The 18,651-nt window shown below is 39.2% G+C and overlaps 1 protein-coding gene across 4 annotated transcripts in view; it reads right to left on the bottom strand.

The window, feature by feature from the left end:
* Positions 1-18,651, bottom strand: part of spg (dedicator of cytokinesis spg) — a 312,850-nt gene that overhangs the window by 137,622 nt on the left and 156,577 nt on the right. For 2 of the 4 annotated variants that reach the window (XM_070102877.1, XM_070102879.1), the window contains one exon: positions 18,439-18,456. The exons of the other annotated variants lie outside the window; for them this stretch is intronic. In XM_070102877.1, the coding sequence (XP_069958978.1) occupies positions 18,439-18,456 (18 nt within the window). The remainder of the gene's footprint in view (positions 1-18,438; positions 18,457-18,651) is intronic. 4 annotated transcript variants of the gene reach the window in all.

The following is an 18,651-nucleotide window of genomic DNA, read 5'->3' as shown; positions in this document are numbered from 1 at the left end:
CTATAAATTCATCCTGCATTGGTGGGAGATGGAAAATGAGGAAAAAATTGAAATGGTTGTTAAAATTCTAAAGTTCAACTCAAATACTAACAGTGTAGAAACAAAAGAAATCATGAAAGTAAAACATTGGCTACTTTACAAATACAGAATTGAATTTCAATTTACAAAACTAATAATAAACCTGAAAATACATACAAAATTAAAACTACCCAAATGGCAAACTGACTATAGAGATGATGGTAACAAAGAGAATAATAAATATATTAATGAGACAAGACGAGCATCCCATGATTACAATAGTAATAACAATGTGGTGTGAATATCATGCAGAGAATTCAGTGTAGAAATTAAAAGGCAATGTGTGGTGACCAAGGTTATAATTCAGTGAGCTAAGGTGGTTTGTACATGTAGAAATGATAGACTAGGATAATACACAAGTAACTCACACATAGGAGAAAGAAACTTATGATGTTTCGGTCTGACTTGGACATTGACTAGTTGCACTAGTTAATGGTCCAAGTCAGCTTGAAACATCGTTGTAAGTTTCTTTCTCCTATGTGTGAGTTATCTGTGTACTGCTCCTGTCATGTAATTGTGCCTTTCTGTTCATTACAGACTGGGATAGACTGATGAAGAGGGTGCATTAATCTTGGGTGGAAAGTGGAAGGGGAGTCCCAGGAATAGCTGGAGGGAGAGGGGCATAATAGAATTTAAGCTTTCAAGGCTTAAGCATCCAGTAGGCTTGCATGAGCATGTTAGACAGGAGTGACTGGAGTCAAGTGGTTCTTAATGGATGTGCTGTTGGAGTGTGAGTTGGGTAAATTTTATGAAGAGATTCAGGGAAACTGGTTAGCTGGACTTTTAAAGTCCTGGGGGTGGGAAGTATAGTGCCTGCACTCTGAACGAGAGGTGGAGATATTTGCAGTTCTGAACTATAGTATCATCACACCTCTGGCAAGACAGTGATGGAGTGAGTGGTGATAAAAGTGTTTCTTCTTTTTCAGGTCACCATACCTTGATGAGAGCTGTGAATACTGTGTTGAGTGAAAGCTTAAAAAGAGAGCTGGTGAGATGCTGAATATTTTCTTGTTAAAATAATAACATAAATACTTTGTATAAATACTTCTCTATAATACCCCAGCTGTGTAATAATACTGTGTTGAGTGAAAGCTTGCTGGTTGTCAAGAAAGGTGAATATTTCTTAAGAGGTCATTAGGTAATATATTTAAGAGTGGCTAGAACTGGGTTTGAGGTGACAATGTAGTGTTATCTACAAAACTGCCACTTCTCTAGTACAGTGGACCCCCGGTTATCGGCCGGTTTGGTTATCGGCAGGGTTTTCGGCGCCCGGTTATCGGCCGTTTTGGATGCGTCCATCCGCTGGCTGGGGCAGCTTGCACTTCAGTTTGACTTTGTCTCTCGGTGGCTGAGGAAGCTTCTGCTCATACATCCAAACATTTCGCTTGTTTACCATTATTTTCAGTGGTTCTTCTTGTAGTGCAACTGTGAAATAAGTAACCATGGCTCCAAAGAAAGTTCCTAGTAAAGTTCTTGTGGTAAAGAAAGTGAGAAACACCATGGAATTTAAGTGTGAAGTGATAGAAAAGTTTGAGAGTGGTATGAAGGTGGTGGAACTTGCCAGGATGTACAGTAGGAATAAATCAACAATTACATCCATCCTGGCAAAGAAAGAACAAATCAAAGACGCTAATGTTGCAAAATGAGTTATTATTATTGTGGATTAAGGAAAAAGAATTAGTGGAGTCAATCATTTGTAAGAAAGCAAAGTAGTTGCATGAGGATCTTGCAAAGAAAATGCCTGGAACAAGTGCTGCAGTTTGTGAATTTAGGGCCAGCAAAGGATGGTTTGATAAATTTAAGAAGCGTAGTGGCATACACAGTGTTGTAAGGCATGGTGAGGCTGCAAGTTCTGACAAATGTGCGGCTGAAAAAGTATGTTCACAAATTCCAGGACTACGTAAAGGCTGAAGGATTCGAACCCCAACAGCTGTTCAATTGTGACGAAACAGGCCTGTTTTGGAAGAAAATGCCAAACAGGACCTACATTACCCAGGAGGAAAAGGCACTGCCAGGTCAAGCCTATGAAAGACAGGCTTATTCTTTTGTTGTGTGGTAATGCTAGTGGGGATTTCGAAGTGAAGCCTTTACTCGTGTATCACTCAGAAAATCCCAGTGTGTTTAAGAAAAACAATGTCATGAAGAATAGATTGTGTGTGATGTGGAAAGCTAATCATAAAGCATGGGTCACAAGGCAAATTTTCAAAGAGTGGGTTAATGATGTGTTTGGCCCAAGTGTGAAAAAAATACCTACTGGAAAAGAAATTGCCACTCAAGTGCCTCCTGGTACTGGACAATGCTCCTGCACATCCTCCAGACTTGGTCTTCCAAGTGTTTAGGGACTTTCAGTTTTATAAAAGAAGTTCTTGCCTCCTAACACCACTCCACTCCTCCAGCCCATGGACCAGCAGGTCATTTCTAACTTCAAAAAAAAACTCTACACAAAAGCAGAGTTTCAAAAGTGCTTTAAAGTGACCTCAGACACTCAGCTGACCCTAAGCGAGTTCTGGAGGAATCACTTCACTATTCTCCACTGCATAAGCCTTATAGGTAAGGCTTGGGAGGGAGAGACTTCTAGGACTTTGAACTCTGCTTGGAGAAGACTGTGGCCAGATTGTGTCCAAGAGAGAGATTTTGAAGGGTTTGAGGCTCACCATGACCCTGACCCTGCCAACCCTGTGGACTCTTATTGTGGAACTGAGGCGAGTGGCAAGGATGTGGAAGAGTTGGTGGAGGACCACAGGGAAGAGATTACCACTGAAGTGCTGCAAGAGCTTCAACTTCAACAACAGACTGCAGCTGAGGAACTTGCTTCAGAGGAGGAGGAAGAGGGAGTGAAGGAGGTGCCTTCTTCAGAGATTAAAGAGGTGTGTGCAATGTGGACTAGGGTGCAAGCTTTTGTAGAGAAACACCACCCTGACTAAGCTGAAACAAGCCATATCTGCAACACGTTTAGTGACAAAACCCTGTCCCACTGCAGGGAAATCTTAAAGAGATGCCAGAAACAGAGCACTCTGGACAGTTATTTTGTGAGACAGGGGTCCAGTGACTCTCAAGCTGGTCCTAGTGGCATTAAAAGACAGAGAAGGGAAGTAACCCCAGAGAAGGCTTTGCTACCTAAAGTCTTCATGGAGGGGGATTCCCCTTCCAAACACTAACTCCTCACTCTTTCCTCCTCCTCATCTTCCAGAAGCCAGCATTAGCCTTCAATAAAGGTATGTAATACTTGCATAATTGTAAAAAAAAAAAAAAAAAGTTTTTTTTGTGAATATTTTTGTTTGGAACATATTAATTGAAATACAATTAATATGTTCCAAACAAAAATATTCACAAAAAAAAATTTTTTTTTTTTTTTTTACAATTATGCAAGTATTACATACTTTTATTGAAGGCTAATGCTGGCTTCTGGAAGATGAGGAGGAGGAAAGAGTGAGGAGTTAGTGTTTGGAAGGGGAATCCCCCTCCATGAAGACTTAAGGTAGCAAAGCCTTCTCTGGGGTTACTTCCCTTCTCTGTCTTTTAATGCCACTAGGAAATATTAATTCGGTTATCAGTCATTTCGGTTATCGGCCGACCTTCAGGAACGGATTACGGCCGATAACCGGGTGAATGACCTTGGAACCTTAGATGCCTATTTGAATGGCAGATTCACCTCCACAATAATTCATTACCAACAAGAGTGTCAAGGGGTCTGCCTTATACAATAAAACAAGGCCACAAATAATAAAACACTGTAATAACATAGTGAATGTGTTTCCTTCTCTGGATCACCTGCCTTGCCAAGAACTGGCTACTGAAGTTAAACAAAAAAAAAATCCTTATGAAACTCTTGAGGAACCAGCAAGTGAGTCATCATACAAGGCACCAAGAAGAAAAGTAAACTCACCACCAAGTGAAACATGCATAGTAAACAAAAACTGCATTTATACAAAAATATTCATGTCTTTAACATGAAACTAATTTGATCTAAATTGCATGGTTGGTTACTGAAAATTTTTTGTAAACTTGTTGCAGAAGTTTGTAGGCAATCATCTGAAAGTGAGTTTTCTCCTCTGTGCCTCACATGATCAAGACCCAGCTGAGGTGATTGTCCTTGACGAATAAACAAATAATGAAAGTCCACAGAAAACACTCTAGATTCAACTGCTTAGATGCATATGAAAGGTAACTGATGTAAAGGAGAAACAGTAGTTGGCCTGTCATATCCATCACTGAGATGAGACTTGATGAAGGAGTATGAGATATTTGTAGTTACAGTAAATAAAAAAAAATATTGTAATCTACAGCATCAAATGCTTGCCACTGATAAACAAATGTAGTGGACATTATTTATTTTCAAGAGATGTTTAAACTGTCAGGCAATTTAATTGCTGTCATAACTTTTTAGGTCTAAAACCTGGAGTAGAGCAGAGGGAGGGAGGGAAAGGAAGGGGGGAGAGATAAACCTGGAGAGACACAGAAGGAAGGAAATGAGATAAACCTGGAGAGAGAGAAGCACAGATGGAAGAGAGGAAATAAACCTGTAGAAAAGTGAAACAAGAAGGAAAAGACAAGTAAGATAGATGGTGGAGTGCCTAATACAGAAGTCTCATGAGGCAGAGAATAAATCTGTCTAAAAGGAGCAAAGTCAATAAGAAGGGAATCAAGAGCCTGTGGTTTACCAATTAATGCAGAGAGGAAAAGAGTAAACAACATTAGAACATGAAAAATCTACAGAGAGAATGATGGTACAAAACAGAAAAGCCAAAAAAGAATACATACTGCACAGATGAGAATTCTCTTCTCATCAATTTGAGAATGACAGACCAAGCTTCAACAACAAATCTGAACTAGAATTGATAGTGAAATCAAAACAAACATGGCAAGAAACAGGTACTGTATTGTAATACAACTTAAGGTGATTGGTGTTCTCTGTGGAATCAGGAGTAACTTTTTTTTTTTTTTTTTTTTTTTGCAGATGACCAACTCATACAATATTTAACCTGTAAGTGTGCTCACACTTCAAAGATTTGAAGGTTAAAGAATGAATCATCAATATAACTCTTAGTAGAAAAAAAAAGTTGTTTGAAAGTGAGTAAAGTAGCATTTGCAGTAGGATTCAGAGAAACTGGTTAGCCAGACCGGAGTTCTGGAAGTGGAAAGCACAGTGACTGCACATTACAGGGATGGAGATGTTATAGTTTTGATGTTTACACACTTCTAGCAAGATAACTATTCAGTGAATGTGCTTCCTCTTTTGGGTCACCCTACCTTGGTAGCATATGGCCAATGTAAAAAAAAAACAACAAAAAAAAAAATAATAGCCAAGTTGGACATCATTTAACCTACATACAATATTTTTTTTTTACCACACTGGCCATCTCTCACCAAGGTAGGGTGACCCTCCCCTTTCAAAAAAGGAAACATTTATTCAACAGCTGTCTTCCCAGAAATGTGCCAACATCACTATTCAAATAACCCTCCAAACTGCATGAACACTGGGTATATTTATTGACAAAATGTTTTGCCTGTGGTGCAGGTGCAACAATATTGCCACTCATCTCTCAGAGTGAAGCCACTGTACTTCCCACCTCCAAGATTTAAATCTAGTTAACTGGTGTCACTGAATATTTTCATGAATGTATCTTGCTCACATTCAAACAATAATCAAATCCCTAAAATCACTTGTCTCTACTCACTCCATCAAACACATTCACACAAACCTGCTGGATATTCAAGCCCTTACCACTTAAAATCTTTGCATCCTATCTTCAACCCTTCGTAGGATGACCCTTGTTCCTTATTCCTTCCACCCCAGATTTCTGTGGTTATCTTTTTGACCTCAAGATTAAGGCCTTACAAAGGGCCACACTGAACTTCATCAGCACCTTTCCATCTGCTAAATCAACTTATTCAAATAATTTGCTGGCCCATTTTTGTTTCATTGGTGAACTTACACATGTCAGTATTCATTTCCTCATCTTGGTCATTAATACAGATTGTGAATAAGTGGCCCAATTCTGGCCCCTATGATATGCTAACTGTGACTGGTCTTCTCATTTATTCCCAGCTATGCGAATTCTCTGTTGTCTATCAGTCATCCATGCCTTGACCCAAGGCATGGATGACTGACAGACTTCTCTTCTAATACCTTATGCTGCTAACTCCTTCACTTGTCTTTTATTCGGACCCTTCCAAAAATCTTATTGAAGTCTAGATAGACAACATTAAACCAGCTCAAATACTTTAGTGAAGAAGGTCATGAAACTGTAAAGAGACTGATCATATTATGGTCAAGATGACTTGAAATTACAACCACTTTATTGATTCCAATAATTTGCCCATTACTGACAGCAGGCTGATGAGATTGTAAATACATCAAGTCCTCACTTAACATTGCTGATAGGTTATTGGAAATGATGACTTCAAGTGAAGCAACACGTAATGAAACCAATTTTACCAAAGGCTAATTTATGTAAACATCAGGAGTGCAGAGTGGACCTTTATTACTCATTGAAATAGGATTAAATCAAGGAATAAATGTTTGAAAACTGAAAATTGTAAGGAGCACCTCCTACCACCATGCAATTCTACAACAAACGGGTAAATTCCACAAACAGTGGTCCCAGCTGGGAATCTAATTTTTTTTCTCATCAACATTATAATGAAATGATATTAAGTGAGGATTTACTGTACAGGAAACCCTCTATTATATAACAAACTTCCTATAATGAACTTCAGAAATACAGAAAATGCTGGTCACTACTTGGAAACAATGGGAAAAAGTCTGGTTACAGAATTATTATTTTTTTTTTTTTTCAATAAGTCGGCCGTCTCCCACCGAGGCAGGGTGACCCAAAAAAGAAAGAAAATCCCCAAAAAGAAAATAATTTCATCATCATTCAACACTTTCACCACACTCACACATTATCACTGTTTTTGCAGAGGTGCTCAGAATACAACAGTTTAGAAGCATATACATATAAAGATACACAACATATCCCTCCAAACTGCCAATATCCCAAACCCCTCCTTTAAAGTGCAGGCATTGTACTTCCCATTTCCAAGACTCAAGTCCGACTATATGAAAATAACTGGTTTCCCTGAATCCCTTCACTAAATATTACCCTGCACACACTCCAACAGATCGTCAGGTCCCAAGTACCATTCGTCTCCATTCACTCCTATCTAACATGCTCACGCACGCTTGCTGGAAGTCCAAGCCCCTCGCCCACAAAACCTCCTTTACCCCCTTTCTCCAACCCTTTCGAGGACGACCCCTACCCCGCCTTCCTTCCCCTATAGATTTATATGCTTTCCATGTCATTCTACTTTGATCCATTCTCTCTAAATGACCAAACCACCTCAATAACCCCTCTTCAGCCACACCTTTTCCTAATTTCCGCACTCCGAATTTTCTGCATAATATTTACACCACACATTGCCCTTAACCCTTTCAGGGTCCAAGGCCCAAATCTGGAGTCACGCACCAGTGTCCAAGAATTTTCAAAAAAAAAAATTTGTTATTTTTTCTTATGAAATCGTAGAGAATCTTTTTGTGAAGGTAATAAAACAAAAAGTACGAAATTTGGTGGAAAATTGACGAAATTATGCTCTCGCGAATTTTGATGTGTCAGCGATATTTACGAATCGGCGATTTTGCCGACTTTGACTCCCATTTTAGGCCAATTACATTATTCCAATCAACCAAATTCTTAGCTATTTCACTAGTATTACTTCTATTCTATCGATTGAGCACAAGAAATCGCCAAGTCAACTGTTTCAACTACAAAATAAAGTGATCGGAAATTGTTAATTTGGCCAATTTAACACAAAGTTCAAAATATTCCAATTTCAAAATAGGGTCCAGAATAAACAATGTAGGCATTCCTGGCACTAAACTAACATTTCCTCTGTTCATTAGTCATGTTTTGAGGCTTTACAAATAAATTCCATTTTGATTTTTTATTCACATAATGAATTTTTATTCACACCAAAAAATAGAAGATTTACTGCTATGCAATACTGTAATAATTGTATAAATATCATCACCATATTTGTGAATGTATATTAGACCCACCAGCTGACGTGTATTAGACGTGTGAGGTCGTTTGTTTACTCTTGAATATCGGCAAAAATTTAACATTTCCGCTACTTTGAGCTCAGTTTCAAGCCATTTCCAGTGCTAAAACCAATCAAAATCATCTCTATTTCTGTAATATGTCTTCCATTCTATCAAATGAGACCAAGAAATCGCAAATACAACTATAAAAAACATACGAAAAAACACTGCAAAGTTGCTGTTTTAATCGAAAAATCATGATTTCATTTTTTTTCTCTCATTATACACAGTGTGCTGCAGGATCTGTTTTATGTGGTGCACACATACCACATAGATGTATTCTCTCATATCTAGGCCCAAATGTTTAAACAGGACATCTCCACTGCCTCCAACCACCTCCTCGTTGCTGCATTTACCACCCAAGCTTCACACCCATATAAGAGTGTTGGTACTACTATACTTTCATACATTCCCTTCTTTGCCTCCATAAATAATGTTTTTTGGCTCCACATATACCTCAACGCAGTACTCACCTTTTTTCCCTCATCAATTCTATGATTAACCTCATCCTTCATAAATCCATCTGCCGACACGTCAACTCCCAAGTATCTGAAAACATTCACTTCTGCCAAACTCCTCCTTCCCAATTTGATATCCAATTTTTCTTTATCTAAATCATTTGATACCCTCATCACCTTACTCTTTTCTATGTTCACTTTCAACTTTCTACCTTTACACACATTCCCAAACTCATCCACTAATCTTTGCAATTTTTCTTTAGAATCTCCCATAAGCACAGTATCATCACCAAAAAGTAGCTGTGTCAATTCCCATTTTGAATTTGATTCCCTAAAATTTAATCCCACCCCTCTCCCGAACACCCTAGCATTTACAGTAGGGCCCCACTTATACGGCAGGTTAGGTTCCAGGCTACCACTGTAAAGCGGAAATTGCCGTAAAGTGGAACAACCTTTTTTTCCACTTATAAATGCATACAAATACTAGATAACAAGTTTACACTAACATATATTAAGTTAGCATTAGAACTAGGCATCAAAAAACAATAAAAAAGTACAATACACACATAGTGCACTCATTACTTACCTTAAAATATTTATAGTCTTAATCTAGGGTGAGACTAGTAGTATTTATTGTAAGAAATCAAGTGTGGTATGTATGGTAGTCAGCCAGGCTACCATACCAGGCCACCCCACCCACACATATTCTATGATATTTAAGCATCCCAGATCGATAACATGTATATACAGTTCACTCATTACTTACCTTAAAATATTTGTAGTCTTAATGTAGGGTCAGGAGTAAGTAAATGAGATAAAACGAATAAATGAGAGAGAGAAAGAATGAGTGCATGAGAGAGGACATGCGCAGAGTTATGTAAACAAACCAGGTGAAGGTAAGTTTTGTAAACAAAGTGTACACGTCTGATTTATGTACAAGTTACATTGTGTACAAGTTGTCTCTACATTGATACGGTAGAATAAATAAAGAAGAACACTCCCATTCTCATGTAACATCCCATACCCCCGGCCAGGATTGAACCCGCGGTCATAGAGTCTCAAAACTCCAGCCCGTTGCGGGTTCAATCCCGGCCGGGGGTATGGTTTGTTTGCAATCGAGTCATTACGATTTCTTAACTCATGTAACATCATTTTGAGAAGAAATGATGCTGTGAATGAAGGCAATGGAAATAAGTCACTCTGACTTTTTTGGGTTATCCTAGGTTCTCTACATATATGCTGTTATGTATGATAATCTATGTAACTGTATTTGTGTATACCTGAATAAACTTACTTACATACATACGAAAGGAATAATTTTCTGCAGTTACCCCCAGTAACACATTTTCTCTTATGTTAGATTAGAGAAAATGCTATTCTTGGCATCACTTGTACAAGTTATCTGGCTACCACATCTCATATTCATGTTTTTTATTCTATTGTGGGGTGTATTTATCATCCTTATATGTTATGTATCATGTTTATTACATAATTTTGAAAAAAATATCACGGATGGATTAATGAAAATGTGTATATTAATGTAATATACGACATTTAATGAGACTCGATGATTATTATTATTATTTCTAATATGGCGCGTCACTTGTGCAAGTCGTCTGCTACCAGTAGGGTGTGGTAAAAAGAAGAAAATTAAAGGTGAATACAGGAAAGAGTAAGGTTATGAGGATAACAAAAAGATTAGGTGATGAAAGATTGAATATCAGATTGGAGGGAGAGAGTATGGAGGAGGTGAATGTATTCAGATATTTAGGAGTGGACGTGTCAGCGGATGGGTCTATGAAAGATGAGGTGAATCATAGAATTGATGAGGGGAAAAGAGTGAGTGGTGCACTTAGGAGTCTGTAGAGACAAAGAACTTTGTCCTTGGAGGCAAAGAGGGGAATGTATGAGAGTATAGTTTTACCAACGCTCTTATATGGGTGTGAAGCATGGGTGATGAATGTTGCAGCGAGGAGAAGGCTGGAGGCAGTGGAGATGTCATGTCTGAGAGCAATGTGTGGTGTGAATATAATGCAGAGAATTCGTAGTTTGGAAGTTAGGAGGAGGTGCGGGATTACCAAAACTGTTGTCCAGAGGGCTGAGGAAGGGTTGTTGAGGTGGTTCGGACATGTAGAGAGAATGGAGCGAAACAGAATGACTTCAAGAGTGTATCAGTCTGTAGTGGAAGGAAGGCGGGGTAGGGGTCGGCCTAGGAAAGGTTGGAGAGAGGGGGTAAAGGAGGTTTTGTGTGCGAGGGGCTTGGACTTCCAGCAGGCATGCGTGAGCGTGTTTGATAGGAGTGAATGGAGACAAATGGTTTTTAATACTTGACGTGCTGTTGGAGTGTGAGCAAAGTAACATTTATGAAGGGGTTCAGGGAAACCGGCAGGCCGGACTTGAGTCCTGGAGATGGGAAGTACAGTGCCTGCACTCTGAAGGAGGGGTGTTAATGTTGCAGTTTAAAAACTGTAGTGTAAAGCACCCTTCTGGCAAGACAGTGATGGAGTGAATGATGGTGAAAGTTTTTCTTTTTCGGGCCACCCTGCCTTGGTGGGAATCGGCCAGTGTGATAATAAAAAAATAATTATTCTACTGTGGGGTGTATTTATCATATTTATATGTTATGCATCATGTTAATTATGTAATTTTGAAAAAAATATCATAGATGGATTAATGAAAATATGTATATCAATGTAATATACGACATTTAATGAGACTCGATGATTATTATTATCATTACTAATATGACGTATGGAGACATAAGACACTCTTAATGATTTTAATGTGTACATGCATGCCAGCACAGTGTAAGTTTATTTAAGTACATGTATACATATTGTATACTATTGGCAGAAAGGTGGGCTAGTGCAAAGATGAGTAGTGGGGGGGTTGAAGAGGGTTGGAATAGTTTTAAAAATGCAGTATTAGAATGTGGGGCAGAAGTTTGTGGTTATAGGAGGGTGGGGGCAGGAGGAAAGTGGAGTGATTGGTGGAATGATGAAGTAAAGGGTGTGATAAAAGAGAAAAAGGTAGCTTACGAGAGGTTTTTACAAAGCAGAAGTGTTATAAGAAGAGCAGAGTATATGGAGAGTAAAAGAAAGGTGAAGAGAGTGGTGAGAGAGTGCAAAAGGAGAGCAGATGAAAGAGTGGGAGAGGCACTGTCAAGAAATTTTAAAGAAAATAAGGAAAAATTTTTGAGTGAGTTAAACAAGTTAAGAAAGCCTAGAGAAAGTATGGATTTGTCAGTTAAAAACAGAGTAGGGGAGTTAGTAGATGGGGAGAGGGAGGTATTAGGTAGATGGCGAGAATATTTTGAGGAACTTTTAAATGTTGAGGAAGAAAGGGAGGCGGTAATTTCATGCACTGGCCAGGGAGGTATACCATCTTTTAGGAGTGAAGAAGAGCAGCATGTGAGTGTGGTGGAGGTATGTGAGGCATTACGTATACCAGGAAAAGTATACGGTAGGGTTATAATTGAAAGAATTAGAGGTAAGACAGAATGTAGAATTGCGGATGAGCAAGGAGGCTTCAGAGTGGGTAGGGGATGTGTAGATCAAGTGTTTACATTGAAGCATATATGTGAACAGTATTTAGATAAAGGTAGGGAAGTTTTTATTGCATTTATGGATTTAAAAAAGGCATATGATAGAGTGGATAGAGGAGCAATGTGGCATATGTTACAAGTATATGGAATAGGTGGTAAGTTACTAAATGCTGTAAAGATCTTTTATGAGGATAGCGAGGCTCAGGTTAGGGTGTGTAGAAGAGAGGGAGAATACTTCCCGGTAAAAGTAGGTCTTAGACATGGATGTGTAATGTCACCATGGTTGTTTAATATATTTATAGATGGGGTTGTAAAAGAAGTAAATGCTAGGGTGTTCGGGAGAGGGGTGGGATTAAATTATGGGGAATCAAATTCAAAACAGGAATTGACACAGTTACTTTTTGCTGATGATACTGTGCTTATGGGAGATTCTAAAGAAAAATTGCAAAGGATAGTGGATGAGTTTGAGAATGTGTGTGTAAAGGTAGAAAGCTGAAAGTGAACATAGAAAAGAGTAAGGTGATGAGGGTATCAAATGATTTAGATAAAGAAAAATTGGATATCAAATTGGGGAGGAGGAGTATGGAAGAAGTGAATGTTTTTAGATACTTGGGAGTTGATGTGTCAGCGGATGGACTTATGAAGGATGAGGTTAATCATAGAATTGATGAGGGAAAAAAGGTGAGTGGTGCGCTGAGGTATATGTGGAGTCAAAAAACATTATCTATGGAGGCAAAGAAGGGAATGTATGAAAGTATAGTAGTACCAACACTCTTATATGGATGTGAAGCTTGGGTGGTAAATGCAGCAGCGAGGAGACGGTTGGAGGCAGTGGAGATGTCCTGTCTAAGGGCAATGTGTGGTGTAAATATTATGCAGAAAATTCGGAGTGTGGAAATTAGGAGAAGGTGTGGAGTTAATAAAAGTATTAGTCAGAGGGCAGAAGAGGGGTTGTTGAGGTGGTTTGGTCATTTAGAGAGAATGGATCAAAGTAGAATGACATGGAAAGCATATAAATCTATAGGGGAAGGAAAGAGGGGTAGGGGTCGTCCTCGAAAGGGTTGGAAAGAGGGGGTAAAGGAGGTTTTGTGGGCGAGGGGCTTGGACTTCCAGCAAGCGTGCATGAGCGTGTTAGATAGGAGTGAATGGAGACGAATGATACTTGGGACCTGACGATCTGTTGGAGTGTGAGCAGGGTAATATTTAGTGAAGGGATTCAGGGAAACCGGTTATTTTCATATAGTTGGACTTGAGTCCTGGAAATGGGAAGTACAATGCCTGCACTTTAAAGGAGGGGTTTGGGATATTGGCAGTTTGGAGGGATATGTTGTGTATCTTTATCCGTATATGCTTCTAAACTGTTGTATTCTGAGCACCTCTGCAAAAGTAGTGATAATGTGTGAGTGTGGTGAAAGTGTTGAATGATGATGAAAGTATTTTCTTTTTGGGGATTTTCTTTCGTTTTTGGGTCACCCTGCCTCGGTGGGAGACGACCGACTTGTTGAAAAAAAAAAAAAAATGTATACATAAGTATAATTACCAGAGTATATATAAAATATGAAATAACTTTTAAAAACACTTAAAATTTTGGAGTTTCCAGACATAATGGAGAGACTTAGTGCTTACGGATCTCACAGAGAATGTAAACAAACCAGGTGGGGAGCGGTGACCGTATTAGAAAGTCAGGTGGGGGGGAGCCGTACAGTGAGTTTTGGTCATAATTTGAAATGACCGTATTAACGGAACGCCGTAAAGTGAAACGCCGTAAAGTGGGGCCCTACTGTACTTACTTTACAACCCTATCTATAAATATATTAAACAACCATGGTGACATTACACATCCCTGTCTAAGACCTACTTTTACTGGGAAGTAGTCTCCCTCTCTTCTACACACCCTAACCTGAGCCTCACTATCCTCATAAAAACTCTTTACTGCATTTAATAACTTACCACCTATTCCATATACTTGCAACATCTGCCACATTGCTCCCCTATCCACTCTATCATATTTTTTTTTTTTTTTTTCAACAAGTCGGTCGTCTCCCACCGAGGCAGGGTGACCCAAAAAAGAAAGAAAATCCCCAAAAAGAAAATACTTTCATCATCATTCAACACTTTCACCACACTCACACATTATCACTGCTTTTGCAGAGGTGCTCAGAATACAACAGTTTAGAAGCATATACGTATAAAGATACACAACATATCCCTCCAAACTGCCAATATCCCAAACCCCTCCTTTAAAGTGCAGGCATTGTACTTCCCATTTCCAGGACTCAAGTCCGACTATATGAAAATAACCGGTTTCCCCGAATCCCTTCACTAAATATTACCCTGCTCACACTCCAACAGATCGTCAGGTCCCAAGTATCATTCGTCTCCATTCACTCCTATCTAACACGCTCATGCACGCTTGCTGGAAGTCCAAGCCCCTCGCCCACAAAACCTCCTTTACCCCCTCTTTCCAACCCTTTCGAGGACGACCCCTACCACTCTTTCCTTCCCCTATAGATTTATATGCTTTCCATGTCATTCTACTTTGATCCATTCTCTCTAAATGACCAAACCACCTCAACAACCCCTCTTCTGCCCTCTGACTAATGTTTTTATTAACTCCACACCTTCTCCTAATTTCCACACTCCGAATTTTCTGCATAATATTTACACCACACATTGCCCTTAGACAGGACATCTCCACTGCCTCCAACCGTCTCCTCGCTGCTGCATTTACCACCCAAGCTTCACATCCATATAAGAGTGTTGGTACTACTATACTTTCATACATTCCCTTCTTTGCCTCCATAGATAACGTTTTTTTACTCCACATATACCTCAACGCACCACTCACCTTTTTTCCCTCATCAATTCTATGATTAACCTCATCCTTCATAAATCCATCCGCCGACACGTCAACTCCCAAGTATCTGAAAACATTCACTTCTTCCATACTCCTCCTCCCCAATTTGATATCCATTTTTTCTTTATCTAAATCATTTGATACCCTCATCACCTTACTCTTTTCTATGTTCACTTTCAACTTTCTACCTTTACACACATTCTCAAACTCATCCACTAACCTTTGCAATTTTTCTTTAGAATCTCCCATAAGCACAGTATCATCAGCAAAAAGTAACTGTGTCAATTCCCATTTTGAATTTGATTCCCCATAATTTAATCCCACCCCTCTCCTGAACACCCTAGCATTTACTTCCTTTACAACCCCATCTATAAATATATTAAACAACCATGGTGACATTACACATCCCTGTCTAAGACCTACTTTTACCGGGAAGTATTCTCCCTCTCTTCTACACACCCTAACCTGAGCCTCACTATCCTCATAAAAGCTCTTTACAGCATTTAGCAACTTACCACCTATTCCATAAACTTGCAACATCTGCCACATTGCTCCTCTATCCACTCTATCATATGCCTTTTCTAAATCCATAAATGCAATAAAAACTTCCCTACCTTTATCTAAATACTGTTCACATATATGCTTCAATGTAAACACTTGATCTACACATCCCCTACCCACTCTGAAGCCTCCCTGCTCATCCGCAATTCTACATTCTGTCTTACCTCTAATTCTTTCAATTATAACTCTACCGTATACTTTTCCTGGTATACTCAGTAAACTTATTCCTCTATAATTTTTACAATCTCTTTTGTCCCCTTTCCCTTTATATAAAGGGACTATACATGCTCTCTGCCAATCCCTAGGTACCTTCCCCTCTTTCATACATTTATTAAACAAAAGTACCAACCACTCCAACACTATATCCCCCCCTGCTTTTAACATTTCTGTCATGATCCCATCAGTTCCAGCTGCTTTACCCTCTTTCATTCTACATAATGCCTCACGTACCTCCCCCACACTTACATTCTGCTCTTCTTCACTCCTAAAAGATGGTATACCTCCCTGACCAGTGCATGAAATTACCGCTTCTCTTTCTTCCTCAACATTTAAAAGTTTCTCAAAATATTCTCGCCATCTACCTAATACCTCCATCTCCCCATCTACTACTCCCCTACTCTGTTTTTAACTGACAAAGCCATACTTTCCCTAGGCTTGTTTAACTCACTCCAAAATTTTTTTTAAATTTCATTAAAATTTCCCACCAAGGCAGGGTGGCCTGAAAAAGAAAAACTTTCACCATCATTCACTCCATCACTGTCTTGCCAGAAGGGTGCTTTACACTACAGTTATTAAACTGCAACATTAACACCCCTCCTTCAGAGTGCAGGCACTGTACTTCCAATCTCTAGGACTCAAGTCCGGTCTACCGGTTTCCCTGAATCCCTTCATAAATGTTACTTTGCTCACACTCCAACAGCACGTCAAGTACACCTATCATCCGACTTACGACCTGCTCGACTTACGACCACTCGACTTACGACCACTCGACTTACGACAGTGTTTTTTATGCCAAATTTCTGGGAAATAAACAACTATTTGTTTTGTACAAAGTATTTATCCTAAACCTTACAGTATAAAATACAGTACTAACAGCATAAAAAGTAAAGTAAAACGTGAAATACCAAAAAAAAACAATAAAATAAAGTCATTACAAAAATGTTTTGTTGATATTCAGTAGTAAAGTTTGACTTACAGCCGGTTTCTCGGAACCAGACTCGGTCGTAAGTCGGATGGTAGGTGTATTAAAAACCATTTGTCTCCATTCACTCCTATCAAACATGCTCACGCATGCCTGCTGTAAGTCCAAGCCCCTCGCACACAAAACCTCCTTTACCCCCTCCCTCCAACCTTTCCTAGGCCGACCCCTACCCCGCCTTCCTTCCACTACAGACTGATACACTCTTGAAGCCATTCTGTTTTGTTCCATTCTCTCTACATGTCCGAACCACCTCAACAACCCTTCCTCAGCCCTCTGGACAACAGTTTTGGTAATCCCAAACCTCCTCCTAACTTCCAAACTACGAATTCTCTGCATTATATTCACACCACACATTGCCCTCAGACATGACATCTCCACTGCTTCCAGCCTTCTCCTTGCTGCAACATTCATCACCCATGCTTCACACCCATATAAGAGCGTTGGTAAAACTATACTCTCATACATTCCCCTCTTTGCCTCCAAGGACAAAGTTCTTTGTCTCCACAGACTCCTGAGTGCACCGCTCACCCTTTTCCCTTCATCAATTCTATGATTCACCTCACTTTCATAGACCCATCCGCTGACACGTCCACTCCCAAATATCTGAATACATTCACCTCCATACTCTCTCCCTCCAATCTGATATCCAATCTTTCATCACCTAATGTTTTTGTTATCCTCATAACCTTACTCTTTCCTGTATTCACTTTTAATTTTCTTCTTTTGCATACCCTACCAAATTCATCCACCAGCCTCTGCAACTTCTCTTCAGAATCTCCCAAGAGCACAGTGTCATCAGCAAAGAGCAACTGGTTACAGAAATGTCCATTATTATTAAAATCATGCCAATACAATTTCTTCTCTCTTTACCACACTTGCTCAGTGTGAAAGTTGATCAGTGTGAAACATGCTTACTGCATGTTTCACACTGATCAACTTCCACTTCTCTGGTATGATACTAATTTGCATTAATATACTGGAGAGAAAGTCCTGCATCCCTGTTAAACTTGTTTATGGATGACATAACAACGATGATGAGGTAAGTGAAATGTTTGGGAAAGATCCCACAGCAATGTTGACGTGAATGAAACATCTGGGAAAGATCCCACAACAATGTTGAGGTGAGTGAAACGTCTAGGAAAGAGCCCACAACAATGTTGAGGTGAGTGAAACATCTGGGAAAGATCCCACAACAATGTTGAGGTGAGTGAAACGTCTGGGAAAGATCCCACAACAATGTTGAGGTGAGTGAAACGTCTGGGAAAGATCCCACAACAATGTTGAGGTGAGTGAAATGTCTGGGAAAGATCCCACATTATGCAGTCATTACAAGAGCAAGATCCTACAAGAACAATAAGATCCTGCAAGAACAAGATCCTACAAGAACAATAAGATCCTGCAAGAACAAGATCCTACAAGAACAATAAGATCCTGCAAGAACAAGATCCTACAAGTGCAGCAAGATCCTACAAGGGCAGCAAGATTTCTGAGAGCATTCCAACAAATAATAAAAACAACTGAAAATTATCAAAGGTAAACAAAATCCTCAAGCTACAAATATTCTGAAATTTTAAATAAGATTTCAGAAAAATTTCTACAATAACATGCAACTTAAACCAGTATATAATGTCAACTTACACTGCACTTAAGTGTTCCCTGGGAGATAAAACATGAAAAATAGAGACTGGTTAGTTAATATATAGAACACAAATCATTCACATTCTGTACACAGCATACTAGATTTTTTTTATGGCATGCATTCCACTAACATAAATCATGTATTTCCTGCTATGGAAACTGAGAACTTTATACATCTTTCCTATCATTACACTATCTTCTAATTGGTACATT

The sequence above is a fragment of the Cherax quadricarinatus genome, chromosome 83, assembly GCF_038502225.1.
Source record: "Cherax quadricarinatus isolate ZL_2023a chromosome 83, ASM3850222v1, whole genome shotgun sequence".
In the NCBI taxonomy this organism is placed as follows: domain Eukaryota; kingdom Metazoa; phylum Arthropoda; class Malacostraca; order Decapoda; family Parastacidae; genus Cherax; species Cherax quadricarinatus.
This window is presented reverse-complemented; position numbering and strand designations above follow the sequence as displayed.